This window comes from Engystomops pustulosus, chromosome 6 (assembly GCF_040894005.1).
Source record: "Engystomops pustulosus chromosome 6, aEngPut4.maternal, whole genome shotgun sequence".
Taxonomy (NCBI): Eukaryota; Metazoa; Chordata; class Amphibia; order Anura; family Leptodactylidae; genus Engystomops; species Engystomops pustulosus.
Window position 1 is genome coordinate 10,884,739 of NC_092416.1, and position 25,035 is coordinate 10,909,773.

Sequence of the window (25,035 nt, forward strand, 5' to 3'; positions counted from 1 at the left end):
CTGGATGCCGCTAGGGAGAGAGCTGCTGCTGGTCAGGGAAAGCGTTAGGGTGTTCTATTAGCTTACTGTTAGGCAGGAGTGATTCTACAAGAACCCAACAGCCCTTCTTAGGGCTACAATAGCGTTATATATATATTTTTTGTTTGCTTGTGGCTGGACTTGCTGGCATTAGTAGTGCAGCTAGTACCATATTGTGAGGAATTTGCAGGGAGACTTGTGACCGTTGTGTTTAGCTCTTAGTGACACACATATCCATCTCAAACACCTAAGTGGGACAATTTAATAGGGGTTTGATTGAATTAGACATAGTCTGCTGATTTTTTTTTTTACTTTTATTTTTTTTAATAACTCAAAGTCATCAGGCACAGGCACAGCAGTGTGCTGTCAGTGTAGGCTAGAAACTAGCCATACGAGAAGCCAAGAGGCCTTCTTAGGGCTACAATAGCATTATATATTTTATTTTTGGTTGATTTGCCTGTGGCTGGGCTTGCTGGCACTAGTAGTGCAGCTAGTACCATATTGTGAGGAATTTGCAGAGAGACTTGGGAACGTTCTATTTAGCTCTTAGTGACACACACATCTCAAACATCTAAGTGGGACAATTTATAAGGGGTTTGATTGAATTAGGCACAGTCTGCTGATTTTTTTTTTTTACTTTTATTTTTTTTATAACTCAAAATCATCAGGCACAGCACAAAATCCAGTTGTGTTCTGTCAGTGTAGGTTAGAAACTAGCCATAGCAATAGGATAACATTGTTTTGTAAAAAAAAAAACACAAAAAAACCACAAAAAAAACAAAAAGAAAAACAAAAAAAAATCCCAAAAAATGTACAGTTTACACTTTAATTTGGAAAATGTTGAACCCGAGGGCTAGGGGTAGAGGACGAGGGCGTGGACGTGGGTGTCCAACTACTGCAGACGTCAGAGGCCGTGGTCCTGGGTGGGGTGAGACACCACCTGCTGATGAGGGAGCAGGGGAACGCCGCAGAGCTACACTCTCCGTAGATTCATGTCTCAAGGTACTGGGACTCGTGGTAGAGCACTGTTGAGGCCAGAACAGTGCGAACAGGTGATGTCGTGGATTGCGGACAATGCTTCTAGCCATTTGTCCACCAGTCAGTCTTCCACGCAGTCCACCCATGTCACCGAAATCAGCACTCCTCCAGCTCCTCCACCTCAGCCTCCTTCCCCCAGTCTGCCCCCTCCCAGCAAAATTTGGCATCTGAACCGACATACTCTGAGGAACTGTTTTCTGGACCCTTCCCACAGTCACAAACCACTTGTCCGGTTGCGGCTGAGCTCTTTTCCGATGCCCAGGTTTTCCACCGGTCGCAGTCTGTGGGTGATGATGACATTGTTGACATAGTGGAAGAAGTGTGTAAAGAGGTGTCCGACGATGAGGAGACACGGTTGTCAGACAGTGGTGAAGTTGTTGTCAGGGCAGGAAGTCCGAGGGGGGAGCAGACTGAGGGATCGGAGGATGATGAGGTGACAGACCCAAGCTGGTTTGATAGGCCGGGTGAACACAGTGCTTCTTAGACGGAGGCGAGTCCTCGACGAGAACAGGTTGGAAGAGGCAGTGGTGGGGCCAGACGGAGAGGCAGGGCCAGAGCTGGTGCATCAGCGCCAAATGTTTCACGTAGTGAAGCTCCCGTGGCGAGGGCTAGATTTTCGGAAGTCTTTAAAGAAACACCGGATGACCGACGGACTGTGGTGTGCAACCTGTGCCACACCAAGATCAGCAGGGGTTCCACCACTACCAGCTTAACTACCACCAGTATGCGCAGGCATATGAATGCTAAACACCCCACTCAATGGCATCAAGCCCGTTCACCTCCGGCCGGGCACACCACTGCTCTTTCCCCTGTGTCATCTGCTGCCTCTGCTAGTCAGCCCCCTGCCCAGGACCCCGGCCCAAACACCTTCCGTGCGAAAACCACATCTTCGCCTCCACGATCCTCCACAGCATCCACCAATGTCTCCATGCACAGCGTTCAGCTCTCCATACCCCAGACGCTGGAGCGCAAAAGGAAGTATAGTGCAACCCACCCACACGCCCAAGCCCTCAACGTCCACATCTCAAGATTACTTAGCCTGGAGATGCTGCCCTATAGGCTGGTAGAGACCGAGGCCTTTCGCAACCTCATGGCGGCGGCCGCCCCTCGGTATTCGGTCCCCAACCGCCACTACTTTTCCCGATGTGCCGTCCCTGCCCTGCACCAGCATGTGTCAGACAACATCATCCGTGCCCTGACCAACGCCGTTTCTGACAAGGTCCACCTGATCACAGACACGTGGATGAGTGCTGCCGGGCAAGGCCACTATATATCTCTGACGGCACATTGGGTTAACTTGGTGGAGGCTGGGACCGAGTCTGACCCTGGGGCTGGTCATATACTGCCGACGCCGAGGATTGCAGGGCCTACCTCAGTCCAGGTCTCTCAGGCCTACTATGCCTCCTCCTCCTCCCACCCCTCCTCCACCGAATTACCATCCGTGGGCATGGCACCGGTAGCTCTAGGCACAGCAGCAGTGCCGTCGCCAAGTGACAGCAGGCGGTGCTCAAACTGCTGAGCCTAGGCGATAAAAGGCACACCGCCCAAAAGCTATTACAGGGCATCACAGCGCAAACTGATCTGTGGCTGGCACCGCTGAACCTGAAGCCAGGCATGGTTGTGTGTGAAAACGGCCGTAACCTGGTGGCGGCTCTTCAACTCGGCAGACTGACACATGTGCCATGCCTGGCCCATGTGTTAAATCTCATAGTTCAGCGGTTCCTCAAGACATATCCCAATCTGTCTGATTTGCTCACGAAGGTGCGCTGCATCTGTGCGCATTTCAGGAAGTCCAGCACAGATGCTGCCACTCTCAGGGCAGCGCAGCGCCGCCTCCAACTGCCCGCTCACCGACTGTTGTGCGACGTGCCCACGAGGTGGAATTCAACATTAACCATGTTATCCAGAGTTTACCAGCAGTGCAGAGCAATTGTAAACTGTCAGATGTCAACTTCCACCAGAACTGGTAGTCAGGTCAGTCAGCTTCCTCAAGTCTACAATGAGGAGTGGACGTGGATGTCTGATATCTGTCAGGTGCTGAGTAACTTTGAGGAGTCAACACAGATGGTCATCAGCCTCACCATCCCGCTGCTTGGCCTGTTGAAAAACTCTCTGATCAGCATGAAGTCGGAAGCTTTGCGCTCGTCACAAGAGACGGGGGAAGAAGATTCCCTTGTTGATAGCCAAAGCACCCTCAGGTCTGTTTCTCAGCGCATATCGGAGGAGGTGGAGGAGGATCAGGAGGAAGAGGAGGAGAATGTTGGCGAGACAGAAGAGAGGAGCATTGTTCAGTCCTTCACTGTTCAGCGTGTATGGGCAGAAGAAGAGGAGTTGGAGGAGGAGGAAATGGACAGTCAGGCCAGTGAGGGGAGTGAATTCTTGCGAGTTGGGACTCTGGCGCATATGGCAGATTTCATGCTAGGCTGCCTATCCCGTGACCCTCGCGTTCAAAGAATTTATTCCAGCACCGATTACTGGGTATTCACTCTCCTGGACCCAGGATACAAGCAAATTCTTTCCACTCTCATCCCTGGAGAGGAAAGGAGTGTGAGAATGCATGAATACCCTGAATAGCCCTGGTGCACAAGCTGAAACAGTATTTCCCTTCTGACAGCGCTAGCAATGTAGCAATGGAGGGCGTACTTCTGCGGGACAAGTAGCGAGGGAGAGTAGGCGAGCAGGCAGCTTGTCCAGCACTGGCAGGGGTACGCTTTACAAGGCCTTTGTCAGTTTTATGTCACCCCAGCAAGACACTGTCACCTGATCTTTACAGAAAGATGATGAGGGAGTACGTAGCTGACCATACCATCGTCCTAAAAGATCACACAGCTCCCTACATTTACTGCGTTTCAAAGCTGGACATTTGGCACGAACTGGCGCTGTACGCCTTGGAAGTTCTTGCCTGCCCTGCCGCTAGCGTGTTGTCTGAGCGGGTTTTTAGTGCAGCTGGTGGCATCATCACCGATGAGCGTACACGCCTGTCGGCTGACGCTTATCAAGTTGAATAAAGCGTGGATTTCTCAGGATTTCCATTCTCCACCAGGTGAAGGAAGCTCAACCTGAATAATTTATGCACTCCTCCTCCTCATTTTCCTCCTTCTCCTCCTCTTTGTACACTAAAGCAGAGGAAACTGGCTATATTTTGCCAGGGCCAACTGGCTCTAGCTATAGTACTCTATGTATTTAATTTTTCTGGAGGGCCACCTACCCGGTCCTCTGTTTTAAACAATTTTTGGGAGTGCCACATACAGGCACTCAATCTATTTAATTTTTCTGGAGGTCCACCTACCTGCTCCTCTGGTTTGAAAACTTTTTTGGACTGCCACATACAGGCACTATCCAAATTAAATTGTTTCCATAGCATCTTCCGCACGTCGTCTTTTTAGCTGCCTCCACACGTTGTCTCCATTGCTACATCCACACGTCATCTTCATAGCTGCCTCCAAAAGTCGTCCATATAGCTGCCTCCATACATCGCCCCTTTAGCAAACGAGCTGTGTCAGGCAGAATTTTGGGTTGTTTTCATGGCTTCCACATCAAACTTGTTAACTTTGTCGCCACCCTGCTGTGTTATCCACAAAATATACTGGCAAACTTTTATCATTTACCGATATTATTTCAGCGCTTCTTGCACATCTGTTTACATTCCCCTCACCCGCCATAACCCAAACTTATAAGAACACTACTACACTTGATCTTATACAAAAGGTTCTTAGAAGTGCTGTTTGGGGAGGAGCCGAGAGACAGGGGCTTGGACAGGCGAAAGCTCGCCTGGCAGCGGACCGTCAGCTCCAACCCAAGATCCAACTAACATAGTTTTAACTGCAGCACCCTTAATCTACTACTAGTTCACTGCCTCCATACATCGTCCCCTTATCAAACAAGCTGTGCCAGGCAGAATTTTCAGGTGTTTCACCAGATACATAATGGAACTCGGCCCATCTGTTGACGCCATGCTGGAGACCTGAAGTTGCAATCATAGGAGTGCAATATGGATGCCCCATACTGTCGCTCTTAATCATGGAACCATTTCCGAAAAAACTATTAAAAACAGAACCACTATGCTATTCCATTATTCCTAGGTGAAATATTCAAACGACCCCGCCTGCTTTGAAAATTATAATTTTTTCAAAGTAAACGCTTCTGGCCCCCAGGCCCATTTTGGGTGGGGAGGAGCCGAGAGACAGGGGCTTGGACAGTCAATAGCTCGCCTGGCAGCGGACAGCCAGCTCCATCCCAAGATTAGGCAGCCTCAGAGGCATCCATGCATACTGCCCTTTCTGTTTCCTGTCCATTTTGCCTCCATGATCCTCCACAGCGTCCACCAATGTCTCCATGCGCAACTTTCAACTCTCTATACCCCAGACGCTGGAGCACGAGAGGATATACAGCACATAATCCCCTTATCAAACGAGCTGTGTCATGCAGAATTTTCAGGTTTTTCACCAGATACATAATGGAACTCGGTGCATCTGTCGCCGCCATGCTGGAGACCTGAAGTTTCAATCATAGAAGCAATATGGATTCCCCATACTGTCACTCTTAATCATGGAAGTCGTCTCCATGGCTGCCTCCACTTGTCGCCCCCTTATCAAACGAGCTGTGTCAGGCTAATTTTTCGGGTGTTTCACCAGATACGTTATGGAACTTGGTCACTCTGTCATGGCCATGCTGTTGCCCATAATTTTGGCATAATGGTGCGATTAAGCAGCCTCAGAGGCATCCATACATGCTGCCCCTGCTGTTTCCTGTCCATTTCCGTGGTGTTTCCATCCTTTTCTGAGGTTCCCAGGTGTTTGGCCAAGCTTCCCTGTGCAGAGCCTTGGTCCCCTTGAAAAATGCTCGAGTCTCCCATTGACTTCAATGGGGCTCGTTATTTGAGACGAGCACTAGAGCATCGGGAAAAGTTTGTCTCGAATAACGAGCACTTAAACATTTTAGTGCTCGCTCATCTCTAATCATTACCTCTATAATCTTAGTCTCTCATCCATTGTAGAAACTGATATTGCATCAGCACTTTAAATTGAATTAAAAGTTGACTAATACACATCTGGTTGTTCCTCATGTAGACCTTGTAGAAGAACCAGTTGTCTCAGATCTTGGGACAGTGATTGCTGGTGTGGAGAACACAGTGACCTGCTCTCCTCCTGGGAACTGTCCTGCTACATCCTTAACTTTCCATTGGAAGAAGAGTAATGTCCCTGGTATCTGGAAGAAGAATTCATCTACTATAACATTTACCCCATCACTAGATGATGACAACACAACCATCACATGTGAGATGTCACACTCCAAGGGGAAGACGACTCAGAAAACCCTTCTCCTTCATGTATGCAGTAAGTATATGAAGTTTCCTAATCAGAGGATTGTCTATCACAAAAATGGTGTAATATTTCCAGCAGAAGACGACCCCCATTTGAGAAGACCTTTCCAACTAGTATCCTCAAGTCTTTATCAGTTGTTCCACAAGTAACGACTTAGACTTTATTGATTACTTTATGTATTCTGAATGTGAAATGATAATTGGGATTGAGTCATTAATATTTTGGATGAGGGTCTCGTGTCAATGTAAAAAACTAAGACCCCTTAAAGATGCCAATACAATTGGTTATTTTTTTTTGCAGTGAGGCCAATGACTGTTTAAGAAGGTTGGCTGTTTATGAAGAACTAAGGAACATAGTGCCTGCCTAAAATACCAATAATCGGATCCACCATTGCTTTTTGGTGTCATTTTCATGTTGTGTATTAAATATAGCAATATTTGCAATCCATGTGGTTGCGGTAAAATCGTTGCCCATCCCTCTTCCCAGCCTTGGTCTAATTTTTTTGTCCCCTACTGATCCTAAGCATGAATGTAATGCTTAGTCCTATGTACAATTTATTCTGCTGGATCTACCTACTTTCTAATGCTGGGGTTGGTTCTAATTGAGGTCTGTCCAAATCCCTTTTACATGTTTTACTATGAATATTTCTCTCTCTTTTTTTCATTTTTATCCATGTACTGCAATTGATTGAATTTAGATTGGATGTTTCTTTTGTAGATCCTCTAGGAAAACCGGTCATCTCAGATATTAGGACAGTAATTGTTGGTGTGAATAAGACCATGACCTGCTCACCTCCTGGGAATTATCTTGCTACACCCAATACTTTCCAGTGGAGGAAGAGTAATGTTCCTGGTATCTGGAAGAAGAATTCATCTACTATAACATTTACCCCATCACTAGAAGATGATAACACAACCATCACCTGTGAGATGACAAACTCCAGGTGGAACACGACTCAGAAATCCATTCTTCTTCATGTCTTTAGTACGTATATGAAATTTCCTAATATTAGTCTTCAGTGTTGACCTTACCCACCTGAGATTTTTTATCATAATCTTTTACAAAATTGGACTTGAATGGTGCAGCTTTTCCAACTATCTTCATCACAAACTAGCAGACATCTAATCTAAGATAGAAAGCTGGGATAAGCTGGGATGGTATCATTAATATGGTGGACTGGGGGGGGTCCACGTCAATGTAATATACTATAGACCTTTACCTCAAGATATCTATAACGCACGGTTGCATTAGCAAGTGGGCATTGACGGACTGTTTCTAGGGCGTTTAGTTAAGGAGGGGGCCTCCTAATAAGCAGGAAATATTTTTCAATTTTAATTTATTTTTTCAGATGCTTCAGAACTAAGGACTCAATTGACTATGCGTGAGTATTTCTGTTTATCCTCTTGGTTTTAAGTTAATGTAATTACTTCTTCATTCTGCCCTTCGTTCTACCTTTTTCCTCTTTTATGTTTTCTACTTTGCCTCTTCATACTCTCTTTATTTTGAATCTTTCAATTTTTTTCAGTTCGATCTTCACCATTTCCTTCACCTTTTCCCCTATTTGCTTCATTCTTTGCTGCTTCTTATTTCCATTTGTTTCTCATACTTTTTGATCATCTTCATCCACTCTTACTATTTCACTTCTGTTTTATTCTCTCCTCCTTCTTCTTCTCCTTCTTTTCACCCGTGCCCCTCTCCATTGTGGTGCTGCCCCCCCCCTCCCCGGCCCCAGCATCAAACTCACCTCTCCATGCTCCTGCTCCCTTCTGGTCTGGTCCATGTGCGCGTCCCAGCTCCCTAGGGCGCGCACACGCCAGCTGTTCCGAGGACTCCCTGCCGGATCTTTGAGCTATATTGCCTTAGGGAAAGCTTACCTGTGAGTTCCTGTGTTGTTCCTTGCTCCTGTTCCCTTCCTGTTTGTTGACCTCCTGTTGTGACCTGGGATATGACCTCTGACTGCTGCATCTCTGCCGCCTGCCCAGACTTTCTGCCTGTTCCTGACCCCGAGCCTGGACTTCGTTTCTGTTCCTCAACCTTGACTGCCACCACGGCTAGTCACACTGCCACAGCAAGACCATCCCGCTTTGCTTCCGGCTCTGGTGAAAACCAGGTGCCACTTGGACTCCATTCCCAGGTGTCGGCTAGTTACATCTCCCGCAATGGTCCAGGGGTTCCTCTGACCCAAAACCCTGACAACTATTTTTTCTTCTAGTTTCTTCTTTCTCTTATTTACTACTTCTTTTTACACATTCCCACCCCCTGACTTTTCTCATCTTTCTCTTTTCCTCTTCTAACTTCTTTTCCTAAGACTTCTACTTTTTTCTCTTTTATTTTATTCTCATTGTACATAATTACTCCCTTCCCTCTTCATTCTCAAACACTGTCATCTTCTTTATTTTATCCCCTTTCTATGTATACTTCTAAATTTTTTTCTTCTTTTTTTTCTTTCTCCCACGCCTTGTCTTTTTCTTCTTTGTATCTACCTTATCTTTCTCTTTTCTTCCTCTTAACCTCTTCTTCTTTCTTCTTCTGTTATTTTGCTTTATGTGATGGACCAAAATGGAAAGGTGGAACAGACATGGACAGTGAGTCATAAGGCTAGAACCCTCAGCTGTCCCTAGCTAATTGCTTAGCCTACAAAAAGCTTAAAGGAAACCTACCACTGCTGGCATGATAAAATCATGCGAGCAGACCACCTGGTAGGCTATTTAATACTAATGCCGGCACATACTTTAGTTAGGCACGGCGATCGTTAGTTTAGATAAAAAAATGTTTTACTTACCTATGAAAATATTCCTCCGGTGCTACCCCTACGTCATCTTCGGAAGGGAGATGTCTTCCGATCTTTAATTATTCACGCCTCCTTCATTGTAGCCGTTTCCTTCGGGTGCCGAGAGCCGTGACGTCACCAAGCTCTCGGCACCTATCGCGCATGCGCAGATACTAAGTCTCACGCAGCCGGACAGCGATAGGTGCCGAGAGCTTGGTGACGTCACGACTCTCGGCACCCGAAGGAAACGGCTACAATGAAGGAGGCGTGAATAATTAAAGATCGGAAGACATCTCCCTTCCGAAGATGACGTAGGGGTAGCACCGGAGGAATATTTTGATAGGTAAGTAAAACATTTTTTTATCTAAACTAACGATCGCCGTGCCTAACTAAAGTATGTGCTGGCATCAGTATTAAATAGCCTACAGGGTGGTCTGCTCGCATGATTTTATCATGCGAGCAGTGGTAGGTTTCCTTTAAGACATTCCTGATCCAAAGTGAAAAAACAGACACAAAAACAGAACAAAACAAACACAGGAAGCTCAAAGACTAATAGAAAACACTGGGAACGTTGCAGACAAACCTAATATGACATATCATAGTCTCAGTCCAGACATGATTGGGCCAGTTCCCTGACAGCACACAAATGTGGTGGACATCAATTAAGATGGCCAGGCAAGGATAAGGCAGAGATTCTGCAAAACAAATTGCAAACTACCTACATAGATTTCTATCAACAATACACATTCTGCCTACTCTTCCAATCTGATGGGCAAACACTGACTGTTACAGATGTTATACCTGCCCTCAACTTTCCCTAACTGATACTTTCAAGCATCTAGTTGGTACCACATGGCATAATGTGCTCTCTTATCCCTCTCAAAAAGCAGTTTCAGATTGCATCACATGAGCCTATGAAGATTTTCTTTAAGAGATCATAGACAAAGCAAATGTTACCTGCACAAAGCAAACATTACCTTGATAAGTAACACAATATTTGTAATTTACTGTATTCTATCAGCAACTAACTCATTTCATCTGCTACATTTGTACATTTGTATATATATATATATATATATTGGGAAATTTCAGGTAGATAATCAGCCATAAATTGGATTCTGGGTTTGGTGTTCAGCTGAGAAAATCAACTGGTGTTCAGCCCATAACAACCAGGCAGGAGGACATGTGACCCTGCCGAATAAAAGGTCCCGGGAACATTCCAGCCAGGAGTGAGCTGGAGAGAGACTGTTGCTGTAGGGATAGAGAGGGAAAGAGTTTAAGAGTAATAATTGGATAATTATCCATTTGAGGGTAGTAAGGCAGGGCAAGAAGGCTGTGAGGGAAAGATAATAATTGCCCCTTTCAGGGCAGTCTGTAAAGCTGTGAAAGACAATGATATCTGTGTTGTATATTTATAAAGTGCAGTGTTAAAGATGACCAAAAGAATCTTATAGTCCAGGGGAAAAAACTAGGTCTTGGTAGCCATAGCATCATTTAGCACAATGAGAGGACGGTATTCCATTGCTTCTTATCCCTATATGAGAATACCATGCCATCTTCTGGTGAAGTGACCTTACAGCATTCTATTTGGTTTTAACATTTATTTATTTAAATTTTTCAGATTATTTTTATGTACTTTCTGTAGCCCATTTATGTCAGGGAGATTACTCTGTTATTAGCCCCATTTTCCATCCCTTTGCCCCTTACTAACCCCATTTTACAGCCATTTTTGGGTCACAAAGCTCGAGTCCAATTGATTTCAATGGGGTTTTGGGCAAAGTAAGGGTTAAGTGCAGGTACCTAAACCAAACTTTTTCCCAAAGTTTGGCGGAACTCATTGAACATGAACTACCATGGATCAGCTCATCACCAGTTGGGATCTCTTAAATCTTATAAATAAATTTGTTCCATAAAAAAAATGTATATATGTTTTATTATTTTTGTTCCACAGATACGTTTTCATACTGGGACATCACAATAGGATTCATGTGTGGAATGGGTTTTAGCACTTTAATCGTTCTGTTTTACAAACTAATAACACAGTAAGTACCTAGTACCTAGTCTAATTGCAACTATCATAAAAACCAAGACATAAGGACTTACTTATTAGGGTTTCTGTGCCATAACACTGGCGTAGAAGCTCTGAAATAATCGCAAATGCAAGCGTATTGCTTCCATTTTCCCCTTCATACCAGAAGAAGGGACTTTTTTTCCAGCTTCCCAGTACACGGCATGGAGCAAAAAATAATGTCAGAGTAAAATTTGTTTTGCCCAAAATAAGCCCTTACACAGCTCTGTACATGGAAAAATGAAAAAGTTATGGATTTTTGAAGGAGAAGAGCGAGAAATGAGCGAAAAAATACTCTGTCTTTAAGGGGTTAAGAAAAATGGCCATGAGCCCCATAACATATAAAGAGACATATAATGCACAAAAAAGTCTAAATCATAACACAAACGCCACATATATAGTATCACCGCATCCGTAACAACCTGTAGAATAAAAGTAAATCATTATTGAACCCGCACAATGAACGCCGTAAAAAACTGTTAAAAACCTGCCAAAAATTACAATTTTTACCTATTTAGTTTCACAAAAAATACTGCTGCCCTCGAAAAAAAAAATTAATACATTTTCAACAATAGGAGATACCAACCCCAAAATGGTAACACTGGAAAAACCATCTCATCCCGCAAAAAAAATGCTGTCAAATAACAAAAAAGCTGAAATGTTATAGCCTACAAAAGGGGCTAATGAGAACTAAAATCCTGGCAGCTGCAGGTCCCTCCTTCCCTTCTGAGCCTCGCCGTGCGCCCATAAAACAAGTAACGGCCACATGTGGGGGGTCTTTGTTATCGGGAGAAATTGCATAACAGATTTGTAGATGGGTTATCTCATTTGACTTTTGAAATGTGTAAAATTTAAGGCCAAATGAACGTATAACCGACAAAATTTGACCATTCTATATTTCACCTTCATTTTGATTTAATTACTATGAAGATCTCAAGGGGTTAACAATCTTCCTAAAAGCTGTTTCTGATAGTTTGAGGGGGGGCAGATTTGAAAATGAGTTGACTAAATAGGGGGGATTTTAATGTTAAATATTTAAGATTTCATTCAAAACAGTATTTATCCCCAAATTAGTCAATTCTGAAAATACGGAAAACCATTATTTGATTTTTAGGCCGCGTTACATCAAAATAAATTATCCAGACTTTTCAAAAATTATGAAAATGTAAAGCAGACACATGGGAAATGTTATACAGCAACAAATTTCGATAAATCTATCTGCCTGAAAATGCGATGATTTTGAAAATAGGAAATTTTTCCCAAAATTCATAATTTCTTCATTTTTTTTTTAAATAAACGCAAAACTTATCAGCCAAAATTTACCACTAAAATGAAGTACAACATGTGGGGAAAAACAATCTCAGAATCGCTTTGATAAGTAACAGTGTTCAAAAGTTATTATAAAGCAACACAAGTAAGAATACAAAAAATGGGGCTGAGCTGCGTCCTTAGGGGATAAATTCCCTATTTACCTGCAATACCCTTCCTGACCACCTGGTGTGCTGTGTACAATAATATCTACATGATATTTCTAGTGATTTTCTATTCTTATTTCAAAAAATGTTTAGGACAAAAATGAACAAAAAGAAAACTCATGGGAAAGCTGAAGAATTGACGACCTGCGCAGACTCATCTACTGAGATGTATCAGAACGTCTGCAAACTTAAACAGGAAGCTGAGGTAGGTGGCGTCAGGAGAATCTACAATAAATATTCCATACTATAAAATCCTTTTTTTTTTAGGTACCTTAATGAATTTACAGTATTATTTTTGCCAGTTCCCACCCAAGCCCGATGGGAAAACTTTTTGAATTTCTTCCATTACACATTACAATCTCTATTCCTCTTTTATTTATACTATATGTTTGCAATAAATGCTGGATGGCTTTTTAGGGGCATAAAAGCTGGTGGTTCCCTTTTAAATTGATATTTTATGGTGAAATCTCTTATCTCTTGCACAGGAATCAAAGTGTATCCAACCCCATTCAAGTGGCGTCCAACGGGATGAGGATGAAGTGCTGTACGCTACAGTCATTTTCACTGCTAAACCCCCCAGAGCTACCGATTTACCCCAAAACTGAATACACAGAGAGACCTGTAAAAATAAACTGAGCCGAGATTTATTCAAGGAACAAGGGATCGGGGAGAGAGTGAATGGTCGCGAGCCAAGCACCCGCTCACCAACAGCTAATAGAGCGGGGGAGGGCTATACAGGCTACACACAGGCTGCATAATCAGATAAAATATTGATTTAGCTGTGATACTTTTATCTGTAGGATATTTGTATTGATACAAAAAAAATTCTTGCTCTTTTCTCTTCCGTTCCTAAAGCTTTTTATGATTGTTTGTTTTGTCCCCCAAAGTCACTTAATTTTTTATTATTATTGAACAATCTATATGGAACAATATCTTATTGTTCTAGTTATGATCCAACTCTGATGTTATTACACTTACGTGTTGTGTGAAATTATTGTACCATGTATTATGTGATGCTGTCTGGATAAATAATGCAATTTGGGGTGTTCCCCTATTCTCTCTGTAGGCTGGAAGAAGGAGCGTATATACATAATGGGGCAGATTTACTTACCCGGTCCATTCGCGATCCAGCAGCGCGTTCTCCGTCGAGGATTCGGGTCTTTCCCGGCGATTCACTAAAGAAGTGCGCCCAGGTGTCGCTGCTGCGCTGAAGTCCCCCGGAGTTCTCTGGAGTTCATCGTCCTATCTTGAGTGCAGGTAAACGCGTGTCAAGCGACACATTTTTTTTTTAAATTCCGCATTTTTTCCGCATCTGTCGGGTTTTCCGACGGCCACGCCCCCGATTTCCGTTGCGTGCATGCCGGCGCCGATGCGTCACAATCCGATCGCGTGAACCAAAAACCCGGGGCAATTGGGCGCAAATCAGTAATTTTCGGGAAACCCAACGAAAAATAGCGATTTGGGACCTTAGTAAATGAGCCCCAATGAGAGGAATTAATTATTGCTCCTGAACACACCAAAAAAGGCCTAAAATTCCTTACGACACATTAATAAAGACTTTTAGACCATCTTTTGTCCTTTTTCCAACTTTTCCGACAAAGGGGGTATGGAATTGTATTCCAGGGGTTTGTGCACGGATTCTCAAGTGAAACAAATAAAATGATGTATTTTATATAAAGGATTATTCAGAGGGTTTTTTTCTCAACTATCCAAGTGAAACAATATGGAAAAACTAAAGAAGAGTGAAGAAATCAGGTCGATACCTTTTTGAGGATAACTGAGTACAGGCAGTCCCCTACTTAAGAACACCTGACTTACATACGACCCCTAGTTACAAACAGCCCTCTGGATGTTGGTAAGTTACTGTACTATAGCCTCAGGCTACAATAATCAACTATAACAGTAATCACAGGTGTCTGTAATGAAGATTTATTGTTAATCCTGGTTCTTATGACAATCCAACATTTTTAAAATCCAATTGTCGCAGAAACCAAAAAAATTCTGTCTGGGGTTACAATTATAAAGTATACAGTTCCGACTTACATACAAATTCAACTTAAGAACAATCCTACAGACCCTATCTTGTACATAACCCGGGGACTGCCTGTATATTTGATGGTGGAGCTTTGGAGAATACTAGTTCTCTTCGTCAGACATGATGTTATGCATGAAACTGAAAATTCACAGCATTTTATACACAACCGGCAGTGATCATCAAAGGATTTTCATTTGTTAGGAAAAATATGTCGCTGTTTAGCTGTGCAAACTTTTTAAGCCGGGTTTTCAGTTCCATTCTTGTGCGGTGCATTGTGGTATCTTCCAAATTGCTAACGAAACAGCGACATATTTTTCCTAACAAAATGAATATCCTTTGATGATCACTGCCGGTTGTGTATAAAATGCTGTGAATTTTGTGTTTCATGCAAAACATCGGGGGTCATTTACTAAGGGCCCGATTCGCGTTTTCCCGACGTGTTACCCGAATATTTCCGATTTGCGCCGATTTTCCCTGAATTCCCCCGGGATTTTGGCGCACACGATCAGATTGCAGCGCATTGGCACTGCCATGCACGCGACGGAAATCGGGGGGCGTGGCCGAACGAAAACCCAACGGATTTGAAAAAAAGCAGCATTTTTTAAAAAAAAAGGGTTGCGGGATTCGCGCTTACCTTCACTCGGTCCGGCTTGGTGAAGATCAGTGCATTCCGGGGAACTTCAGCGCAGCAGCGCCACCTGGTGGACGTCGGAGGAACTACCTGAGTGAATCCCGGCCGGACCCGAATCCACCGCAGAGAACACGCCGCTGGATCGCGAATGGACCGGGTAAGTAAATCTGCCCCATCATGTCTGACGAAGAGAACTAGTATTCTACAAAGCTCCACCATCAATTATACTCAGTTATACTCAAAGAGGTATCGCCTGATTTATTCACTCTTCTTCTGCTCTCCATGGCCAACACGGTACAAATCTGCACTACTATGGGCAAGATGAACATTTTGGACTTTTGCACATATATTGCATCCACATTTCAGTTTAACATTCTAAAAAAAATAAAGGGGAGAATGAGAGAAATGATCTGAATACTAAATGGGAAATCTCCCATCAAAATCCATTGTGATAAACAAGGGATAAACAAGGGACATTACTTATAAATCCAGGAACCATAACTGTGGGAATCTTCTTATATTTGTTACCCACCTTCCTTCTAACGTCAACCTACTTCTGTTTCTGGAGCCCTTTAGTGCTGTATCTTTACAGGCTGTTACAATGATCAGAGACACTCTGGAAACACCCCCGGAGCCCCTCAGCTAAGCTCATTTTAGAACTAAGGAAGCCATGTGTAACAAATATAAGAAGATTCCCACAGTTCCGGTGCCTGGATCTATCAGTAATGTCTATGGTTTATTACAATAGATTTTGATGGTAGATCATGGTGTGTCACTTGTAGCCGGCCTGTCAACGATGGGTGAGCGCCACTAACATCACCCAAGTCAGTAGAAAATGACTGCCCTCAAATACGGACAGGAATAGGACCAGCTCTGTAATATTTGCTGCACGGTTATGACGTGGTGAGGCAAGGTGCATGCCGGGAGACTTAGGTCCCATTCACAGTTGCATTTTTCACGCATGTGAACTTGCATTGCTCTCTGACCCATTGCAATTAATGGGTCGTTTCAGCCTTGCATTTTATTTCACGCACACATGCACATTTTTTTTTTATGCGTGTTTAAATCTCAACATGCTCTACTTTTGCAAGTCACGCGCGTGAAAAAATGCACCATGCAATTCTATGGAGATGCATCAAAAACACATTGCACTCTGGGACACACTGATCAATATATCTATATAGAGAGAGTAGAGGAAGTGTGAACTGCAGTTATCATGTTTTTATGAGAATAGTGTCAGTAAACCAACCTGTAGATCAGGTTTCTGCCGTCACATGAGTTACAGTAATTCCTAGAAATTTCTCCTCAGGTCTGAGGTCACAGTGGTAACACAGGTTACTCCACTACATAGGAGGAGCTTTACCCTACACCTCATACATAACCATAATCCCACATAACTCTACAACCCCCATCATCCAGTCTGTTACATCACTTCTCTGTCTGATGTTCTCTCCAGATACACAAATCCTTTGTTACTCTCATCTTGTTCTTTGCTTAGATTTTCTCTATTAGCTGCCCCATTGTAATGGAATATTTGCTGTTTTTTTTTTCTTTTAGATAATTTAGATACATTTCTTCTTTTGATGTGTTTTCCCATCTTGAGTATTTATGACGTATTCACCGGAAATGTCATAAAAACACAAGAGATCTGTCTGTAAGTAACAGTAGGGGAGATCGCGAAAGAAGCATCTGTGAAGTTTTGCCAACAGCATTTGAACCCCGATGGCCAATAGACACCACTTTTTTTTTGTTTTGTTTTTTTGTTTGTTTGTTTGTTTATTTAAAATTTTATGATACAAAAATGAAAAAAAAAATTCATACATAACAAAAAATATCTTCCACATTTAACAAGCGGTGTAAAATTAGCGGGCAGGCTATCGGGCGATCCGACTGATTTGGACTGGATTTACCATCCAAATTGTGTCACAAGGCCAAGCCCTTCAATGCACCACTAAAAAGTTGGTGAACTCCATAGGACCTGAGCGGGAAGCGACACATGCAGGATATTGCGGCACAGTGCATTATTATCAGACAATGCACTTTCAGTGAACAACTCCGGGCGGGTAACTAAATGTGCCCCAATATGTTCCCACATTTACTGTTCTGTTCTCCAAATTTTATTAACCCCCGGAGACAACATCCTGGATTTTGGGACAGACCGTAGATTTCCAATTTCTAATTCTAGCTGCCCTGCTACTGAACAAATACTATTTAGGACCCATTGAAATTCACTGTCTTCATACTTTGAATAACTAGGAAACAAATTCAACAACAATAGTGTTGGCGATACTACTATCGTCCAAATCCATATGACTTTATGGCCACCTTCCAAAACTTGGCTTTCCCAGGTCAGACAGCAATAGGTGTGATGGGTTGGCCGGGTGGTTCCAATTTTGCCAACACAAGCGTGAATGGGTTTGATAAATATTTGCCGGTCTATTAGGGGTCATGTACCACCTTGTGCAGTTTAAAAAGTCTTTGTGAATGATTCCTGCACATATAGCTGTCATTCCCAAACTGTAATGCTTTAAACCATTCAGACGCTGCCATCTTGAATGGGTCGCTGTGACTTATTTGGAGTCAGTACCGACATTGTCATTACTGAAACTCTGTGCTAGGCATACAATGTAACAGATTATCAGTAAATCTGCTGTTTTGTAGTATATGGTAGGAATTATCAGAACCCATAAGGTTAAAGTACATAAGCTGGTCTGACACATATAGCAAAATATGTAAAGAAAATTTGAAAAAATGTCACGTTGTTTTTTTAAATGCATCCAAACCAAAACCCAACCCCTGTGACTACCCCAGGATTTTGTCAGGATTCAGAGTAAGTTATAACACACAATTATATAGTAAATAAATTCTTAGAAAAGGCAGGTAATGTTGCACTGCAGGTGTCATGGGCTTTTACAATCTGTCTTTAGTGAAAATGAGATCCCTGGTGACAGGTTCCCTTTAATGTTCTGTAAAATTATTTGTGACTCTTTATTGTGCAGAATGATGAAGGTCCCTAAGCAGATGACATCAATGTAGAGGAAGAGAAAGAAGAAGGAGGAGGAATTTATGCCAACTACTGACCCCACTATAGTTGTATCACCACATATTTTGAGATATTTTGGATACTTTGTATTCTGTTACTTTTCTACTTTCACTTCCGTGGATGTCGGGAGTCTTCTAGATTTTGAGACTGTTTCCTCGTGACACATTTTACTTCATGTTAACTGAAAAATGTAAGAAAAACATTTTGGGGCACATTTACTTACCCGGAGCTGGAGTTCACTGAAAAGGCATTGCCCGTGTATAATGCACTGTATCGCGATTCACTAAGATCGTGCGCCCGATATCCTGCATGTGTCGCTTCCCCGCTCAGGTCCGACAGAGTTCACCTACATGTGGAGTATGTAAGTGCTTGGGCTCACGACACAATTTCAATGTTACATCCCGCGCTCAGTCCGAATCAGTCCGACCGTCCGACGGCCCGCCCCCTAAATTGTGTCGCATGGAAGTAGTGCAGCTGCAGCAAAAAAAAAGGATCATGTGCAAAACACAATCCCAGCGCAGACACATGATAAATACCTGTGCAAGCCGTGTAATCCCTGAAAAGGGCGCACAGTCCAACGAAAGTGAGGAGTGCAAGCCTTAGTAAATGAGACCCTTTATGTCTGACAAAAATGGAAATTTGGAAAAAAATCGAAAAAAATGTTCTGCTTTCCGGACAGAGCTTAATAACGAACATCTCCACAATGTTTCTTTTATGTTGGCTTTGATTTTTATGCACCGTCTTGTTTTTCTAGGATATTATGAGGCTTAGAACATTAGATGCAATCCTTCTTATTTTCACGAAAAGCACCAAGACCCATATTTTGAGGGACAACTCATCTATTCATTTAGGACATTAATTTTACTTTCAAATTCTCTGCAAGGTTTTATAACCAATTTCTTCCATATGTGTTGGTAACTGCTGTATGGGCAGACGGCCGGGCACTGAATGAAAGGAGGAGCCATTCAGACCAGATTTGTATTTGCTCATTTTATAGGTTATACATTTTTTTTTTTTAGTAATGGGAACATATGAGGGCTTATTGTTTGTGTGATGAATAGATACTTCATTTTGGGGGGTCTGTAGGTTATTCATGAGATTTTATTAATTATATCAATATGGGCACAAAGAAAATCAGCAACTTTTTATGGCAGCTCACCATAACACAAAAATAATATTTTATCTTTATTCTCTGGTTCACTACGATTATGGTGTTTTCTCAGCTTTATCTTATCTTCATAGTATTATAGTTTATACCGTTGAAAAAAGACACTTGTCCATCAAGTTCAACCAAGGAAGGGAAGGGATTGGATGAGGAAGGGATTTAGGGGAAACAATTCTATATAACATAACCATCAATGTTATTTAGGTGTAAAAAGGCATCTAGACCCTTCTTGAAGCTCTCTGCTGTCCCTGCTGTGACCAGCGCCTGAGCTCGGCTATTCCGCAGATTGATAGTTCTCATAGTAAAAAAGCCCTGTCGCCTCTGGTGATTAAACCTTGTTTTCTCCAGACGGAGACAGTGCCCTCTCGTCTTTTGATTTGATTTAATCTGAAACAACTTACCACCATATTTTGTGTATGGACCATTCATATATTTATATAAATTAATCATGTCCCCTCGTAGTCGTCTCTTTTCCAGAATAAATAAATCTAGTTGATTTAATCTTTCCTCATAACTAAGACCCTCCATACCCCTTATCATTTTTGTGGCTCTACGTTGAACCCTATACAGCTCCAGGGCTTCCTTTTTATGGACCGGAGCCCAGAACTGGACGGCATATTCCATCCTTATCATGAGAGTCCAGACTTTTGATACATGACAAGCTCCTACTGGCTTTAGAGACAGCTGATTGACATTGCATGCTGTTATTCAGTTTATGATCTACTAGTACCACTTTATGATTTACTAGTAATTTTACTGAGCAAAACCAAAATTGGAGTAAATTATAATTGTTTTAGTATCAACAAATTTTCAGACAGAACTTCTGTATTTTTTTTGGTGACAGAACTGGTTGAGGGCTTTTTTTTTTTAAAAGAGTTTTTCTTTTCAGTGGTATCATTTGGGAGCACATAACTTTTTTTGATCACCTTTTAAAGCTTTTTTGGGGGGTATTCCATGAAAAATGATCTATTACAGGAATTTTTTGTGTTTTTTTTTAAACCGTTCACTGTGCAGATTCAACATTGCTTTATATATATTGTTTTGGACGTGGTGATATCAAATATGTAGTTTTTTTTTGTTTTTGTGTTTTTTATAATTTATTTGATTTGTATATGTAAGTGTGATGTATGAAGGACATTAGAAATTACATTTTTATTATAAAAATGATGTTTAGTTTTGTTTTAACTTTTTTCATACTTGGGTTATAACAAGTATCCCTCAAGCCCATAGAAAGCAATAGAAATATATTGCAGTGTGTAATGTAAGTAACTAAGCATGCTACTTACAGGGGGATCCTGACAGGAGGCAGAACCAAGTGTTCAGGGGACCGGAAGCCAAAGGCCACACAACAGACCCCAGGCATGTCGCAGGATGGATCGCTGACACACAGCGCTTATGGCCGCTTGCAAAACAAGCATAAGAACTAAGGTAATCTACTAGGACATTCCATGGCTATCACATCTTAGCCCACTGTGAACCTAGGAAAAAGTTTTGTAAGGACTTATATACCTCCGACCTGATGTTAGAAGCAGCACGCACCCAAAACGCATCGTCCATCCATGCATTTTATGAATAAAATGTTGTGAACCTTGAGCAGCGCATCTTTGGCCTATTTTTTCTACCTTCTTCCCTCAAGACGATCCACAACTCCTGGTCAGTTCTGGATATTTGGCCACCTGATGCAGCTCTGTATCTTCTTTGATCCAAGACAGTCCACTTTACCATCCGTATATGTTATATGTTAGAACATCCCTTCTACCACAGTATAATTTTACTGCTTGCGCTGTGTTATATGTCTTTTGTCCTCTGTTAAATCACTATATACTGTACATGTATGTGTGCATATATCCTGTATGTGTGTGTATCTGCTGTATGTGTGTATATGGTGTGTACGTGTGTGTGTTTATATGCTGTTAGTGTGGAAGGTTTGTATATACAGCATGTGTGCATGGTGGATATATACTGTATATTATGTGTATATTTTGTACTTACGAGAGCATAATTGTGTGTATGAGTGTTGGACAGTGTATGTGTGCATAAACTATGTAAGTGCATGTTTGAGTGAATAAACATGTGTGGCTGTACAAATGTGTGTACAATGTATATATATATATATATTATGCTATGGGGCCCAGTCTTTTCTAGTTGCACCCAGAGATAAATATGATATATATAGATAACCAAAATCCTCTCAGCAAAAGAGTCGAGATAAACAAGGAAACAGAAGAAGCAGAAGAACCTGTTTTAGAGGTTAAAAAAAGGAGGTACTTTATTCTACCTCGAGCAAAGTTTTAACCAGTAACCTGCCTTTGCCCAGCAAAGTAGTGGTAGGTGCAAAGCATTGGTGTATAAAGGTTCACAAAGATGATATCACAGCATTAGCCACTAACATGTACATTCACATAAAAATAAAATACAGTAAAATAAAGTAATAATACAATTATAATAGAATATTTTGTAAATAACATTGATATGTTCACATAATTATACTCTGCATATACATGTAAATACTTATAAATATCTCAATAAATATTCTGATTAGTCACCCATTTGATTTCACTATTTGGATTCTGTAAAGCATTACTGAACATGTCTGATATACTTCTGGGATGTCCCATGATTAAGGGCCAAAATCGCAACATTTCTGTATTGATAAATATAATTCAGAAGTCAAGTAATTAGTGAAGTATAATGTGGTCCACACTGGATATACAGGAGCACACTATGGTCCAGATCTCTTCTTCTGACTTTCCACTAGAAAGAATGCAACCGAAAAAAAATGGTGCACACTTCCGGAGCAGTGTAGGGGGCGCCAGATTATGGAAGATTGGGCTCCAGTATTTAATAGTCTGCACATTAGAGAGGAAACTGTACACAGTACAGACTGCACTCATTTTTGATAAATCCGGCCCATTGTCATTAATACCATGTAAGGATCAGTTCCTCTGTCGCAGTCACAAGGATCAGTTCCTCTGTATGGTCTTATGATGAAGGGGTCACACATCTTGGGGGGCTGGTTGAGGATCTGCTTTTTCTCTGCAGGGGTCATCAGGAAGTTCACTTAAGGCTTTTTCAACCCTGAAGGGGATAGATCTCAGGAAACCCTGTCTGAAATCTTGGCCCATAAAAACATAAATGATTGGATTGAGGCAACTGTTAACGCAAGCTACAATAACAGTGAATGTGTACACCTCATAATACATGGTTATTAGCGGGCAGATGTAATACGGAGCCCAGCAGATAAAGAAACACAATATAACAGCGGTGATGATCCTGTAGGGTCTCTGAGATCTCTGGGGTCTCTTACTTTTTCTAACTTTGAAGAAAATGGTGACATAACTGGTGGAAATTATAAGCAACGGGATCACAAACAGTATAAAAAACTTGGGCAACAAAACTGTCTTTTCTGTAAAAGACATATTTAAAAAAAATAAATTTAAAAAGTAAACCATTATTCCACTCCAAACAACACCCAGCACCCAGATAATCCCCACGGTGATTCTCAATAGTTTACGTGTCCTATGAACTTTAGCCCAAAACGGCCACATGACCGATACCCAGCGATCAACACTCATGGCTGTCAGGATGAGAACACTGGTGCACATGTTTACAGTGAAGAGAAAAATATCACAAAAGCAGAAAATGTATAAAGACACTGATGATGATGATAGACAAACCTCAATAGAAACCTGGAATGCAATGTACAGAGGAAGGGAAACACAGCACAGGAGGTCCGCAATGGCCAAATGGAGGAACCACACAGAACTGATTGTCTTCATCCTGAATCCGGCAATCCAGATGACTAATCCATTCCCGATAATCCCAAGAATAATAACGACACTGGATATTGTAATTGCAACTATCTTTGAAGTGTTGATGTTTGATCCTGTGTAGAATGTCTCATAGTCTGCATCTCTTGACCTAAGAAGAAATTATAGGGTACAATTCAATGTTTAATTTCACAAATATTTCTTTTGTGCACTGTGATATATATAGAGAATAGGTATCAGATTGTGTTCCTTGGTCACCTCATCCTATTCCAGAACAAATGGAACAGGATGCAGATGTTTTGGGGGACCAATATGCCAAGGCTCAGATTAGTCAGCAAAACGTAATGACTCAATGTCACAAAGCTATTATCAACCAGTTTTACAGGACAAGGACGGAGCACCTGGTAATTGCTATATCAAACAAGCTTGACATTCAGGGGATTTGGGTGGGAGCACGCCAACACAAAACTGCTTTATCAGGGCCGGATCAAGGATGGTGGGCGTATCTGGCCATTAAATCTGGTGGGGACCCCCATTAAATGCAGCCGAGACAAGGAACAGCAATGACTATATACTACTCCACAGCAATCACTATATACAGCCCCTTGTAATAACTATATACAGCCCCAAGAAATCACTATTTACAGCCCCCTGTAATCACTATATACAGCCCCAGTAACCTCTATATACAGCCCCACTAATCACTACATACAGCCCCCTGCAATAACTGTATAATACCCCCCCAGCAATCACTATATACAGACCCCAGTATTCCATATATACAGCCCCACAGTAATCACTGTATACTGCTCCCCCAGCCATCACTGTATACAACTCCCCCAGCAATCACTGTTTACAGCCCCCTCAGCAATCACTGAATACAGCCCCCAGTAATCACTGTAAACAACCCCCAGCAATAAATATTTACAGGCTCCCAGCAATCGCTATATACAGCCCCCGGTAATCACTATATACAGCCCCCTGTAATCACTACTTACAGCTCCCTAGTAATCACTATATACAGCCCCAGTAATTACCATATACAACCCCCAATACTCACTATATACAGCTCCTCAAGCAATCATTATAAACAGCCCCAGCAATCACTATGTACAGCCCCCAGTAATCACTGTCACAGATGCACCCGCGATCCTTGCTGTGGATCGCGGGCACACCCGTGCCCCTCTATGTGTCGCGGTCCCCGCTGCCGATGTCCCACTCCCCGGCCTGGACTCACCTCTCCACGCTCCTGGCTGCACTCCTGCTAGGCCGCACGCTCCCACTGCTAGGGCGCGCGCGCCGGCTCTTTAAGACTTAAAGGACCAGCGTCCTCCTGATTGGCTCATGCTAATCCGGCTCGCCTTTATAATCCGGCACCTCCCTTCACTACCCGCCGGATCTTCAGCATCTTTCCTGCTAAGAGAAAGCCCTCCTGAGTTCCCTGTGTTTACTGTATTCCTCTGTGTTTCAGCGTTACCAGCGATCCTCTGTGTTGCTACCATTGCTGTTACCTGCCGTGCCTTCCAGGGTTTCTGTCCTGCTGTGCCTTTCAGGGTTCCTGTCCAGCGGAACCTACTGTCTGTGCCATCATCACCAGTGTTCCTCTGTGTGCCAGCGTTACCAGCATTCCTCCGTGTTTCCTGCTGTCATCTCAGGTTTGGACTGTTTCCTCCTGTACTACCTTGGCTGCCACCGCGG

At 42.5% G+C, this 25,035-nt stretch overlaps 2 protein-coding genes across 3 annotated transcripts in view; both read left to right on the forward strand.

Annotated features, from left to right (window-relative positions):
* The window catches only part of LOC140134567 (myeloid cell surface antigen CD33-like), a 336,522-nt gene that overhangs the window by 17,319 nt on the left and 294,168 nt on the right, over window positions 1-25,035 (forward strand). The window lies entirely within an intron of this gene.
* LOC140065210 (uncharacterized) lies at window positions 1,011-7,793 on the forward strand. The gene is made up of 4 exons (XM_072112813.1): window positions 1,011-1,020; window positions 6,126-6,392; window positions 7,098-7,364; window positions 7,729-7,793. Exons 1-4 carry the CDS (start codon window positions 1,011-1,013, stop codon window positions 7,791-7,793), a joined length of 609 nt encoding a protein of 202 aa, XP_071968914.1.

Excerpts from the sequence above, each read along its gene's own strand:
- LOC140065210 (XM_072112813.1), top strand. Across the intron at positions 6,393-7,097 it reads CCTTCTCCTTCATGTATGCA|ATCCTCTAGGAAAACCGGTC; the intron begins GTAAGTATATGA and ends TTTCTTTTGTAG. Across the intron at positions 7,365-7,728 it reads CATTCTTCTTCATGTCTTTA|ATGCTTCAGAACTAAGGACT; the intron begins GTACGTATATGA and ends TTATTTTTTCAG.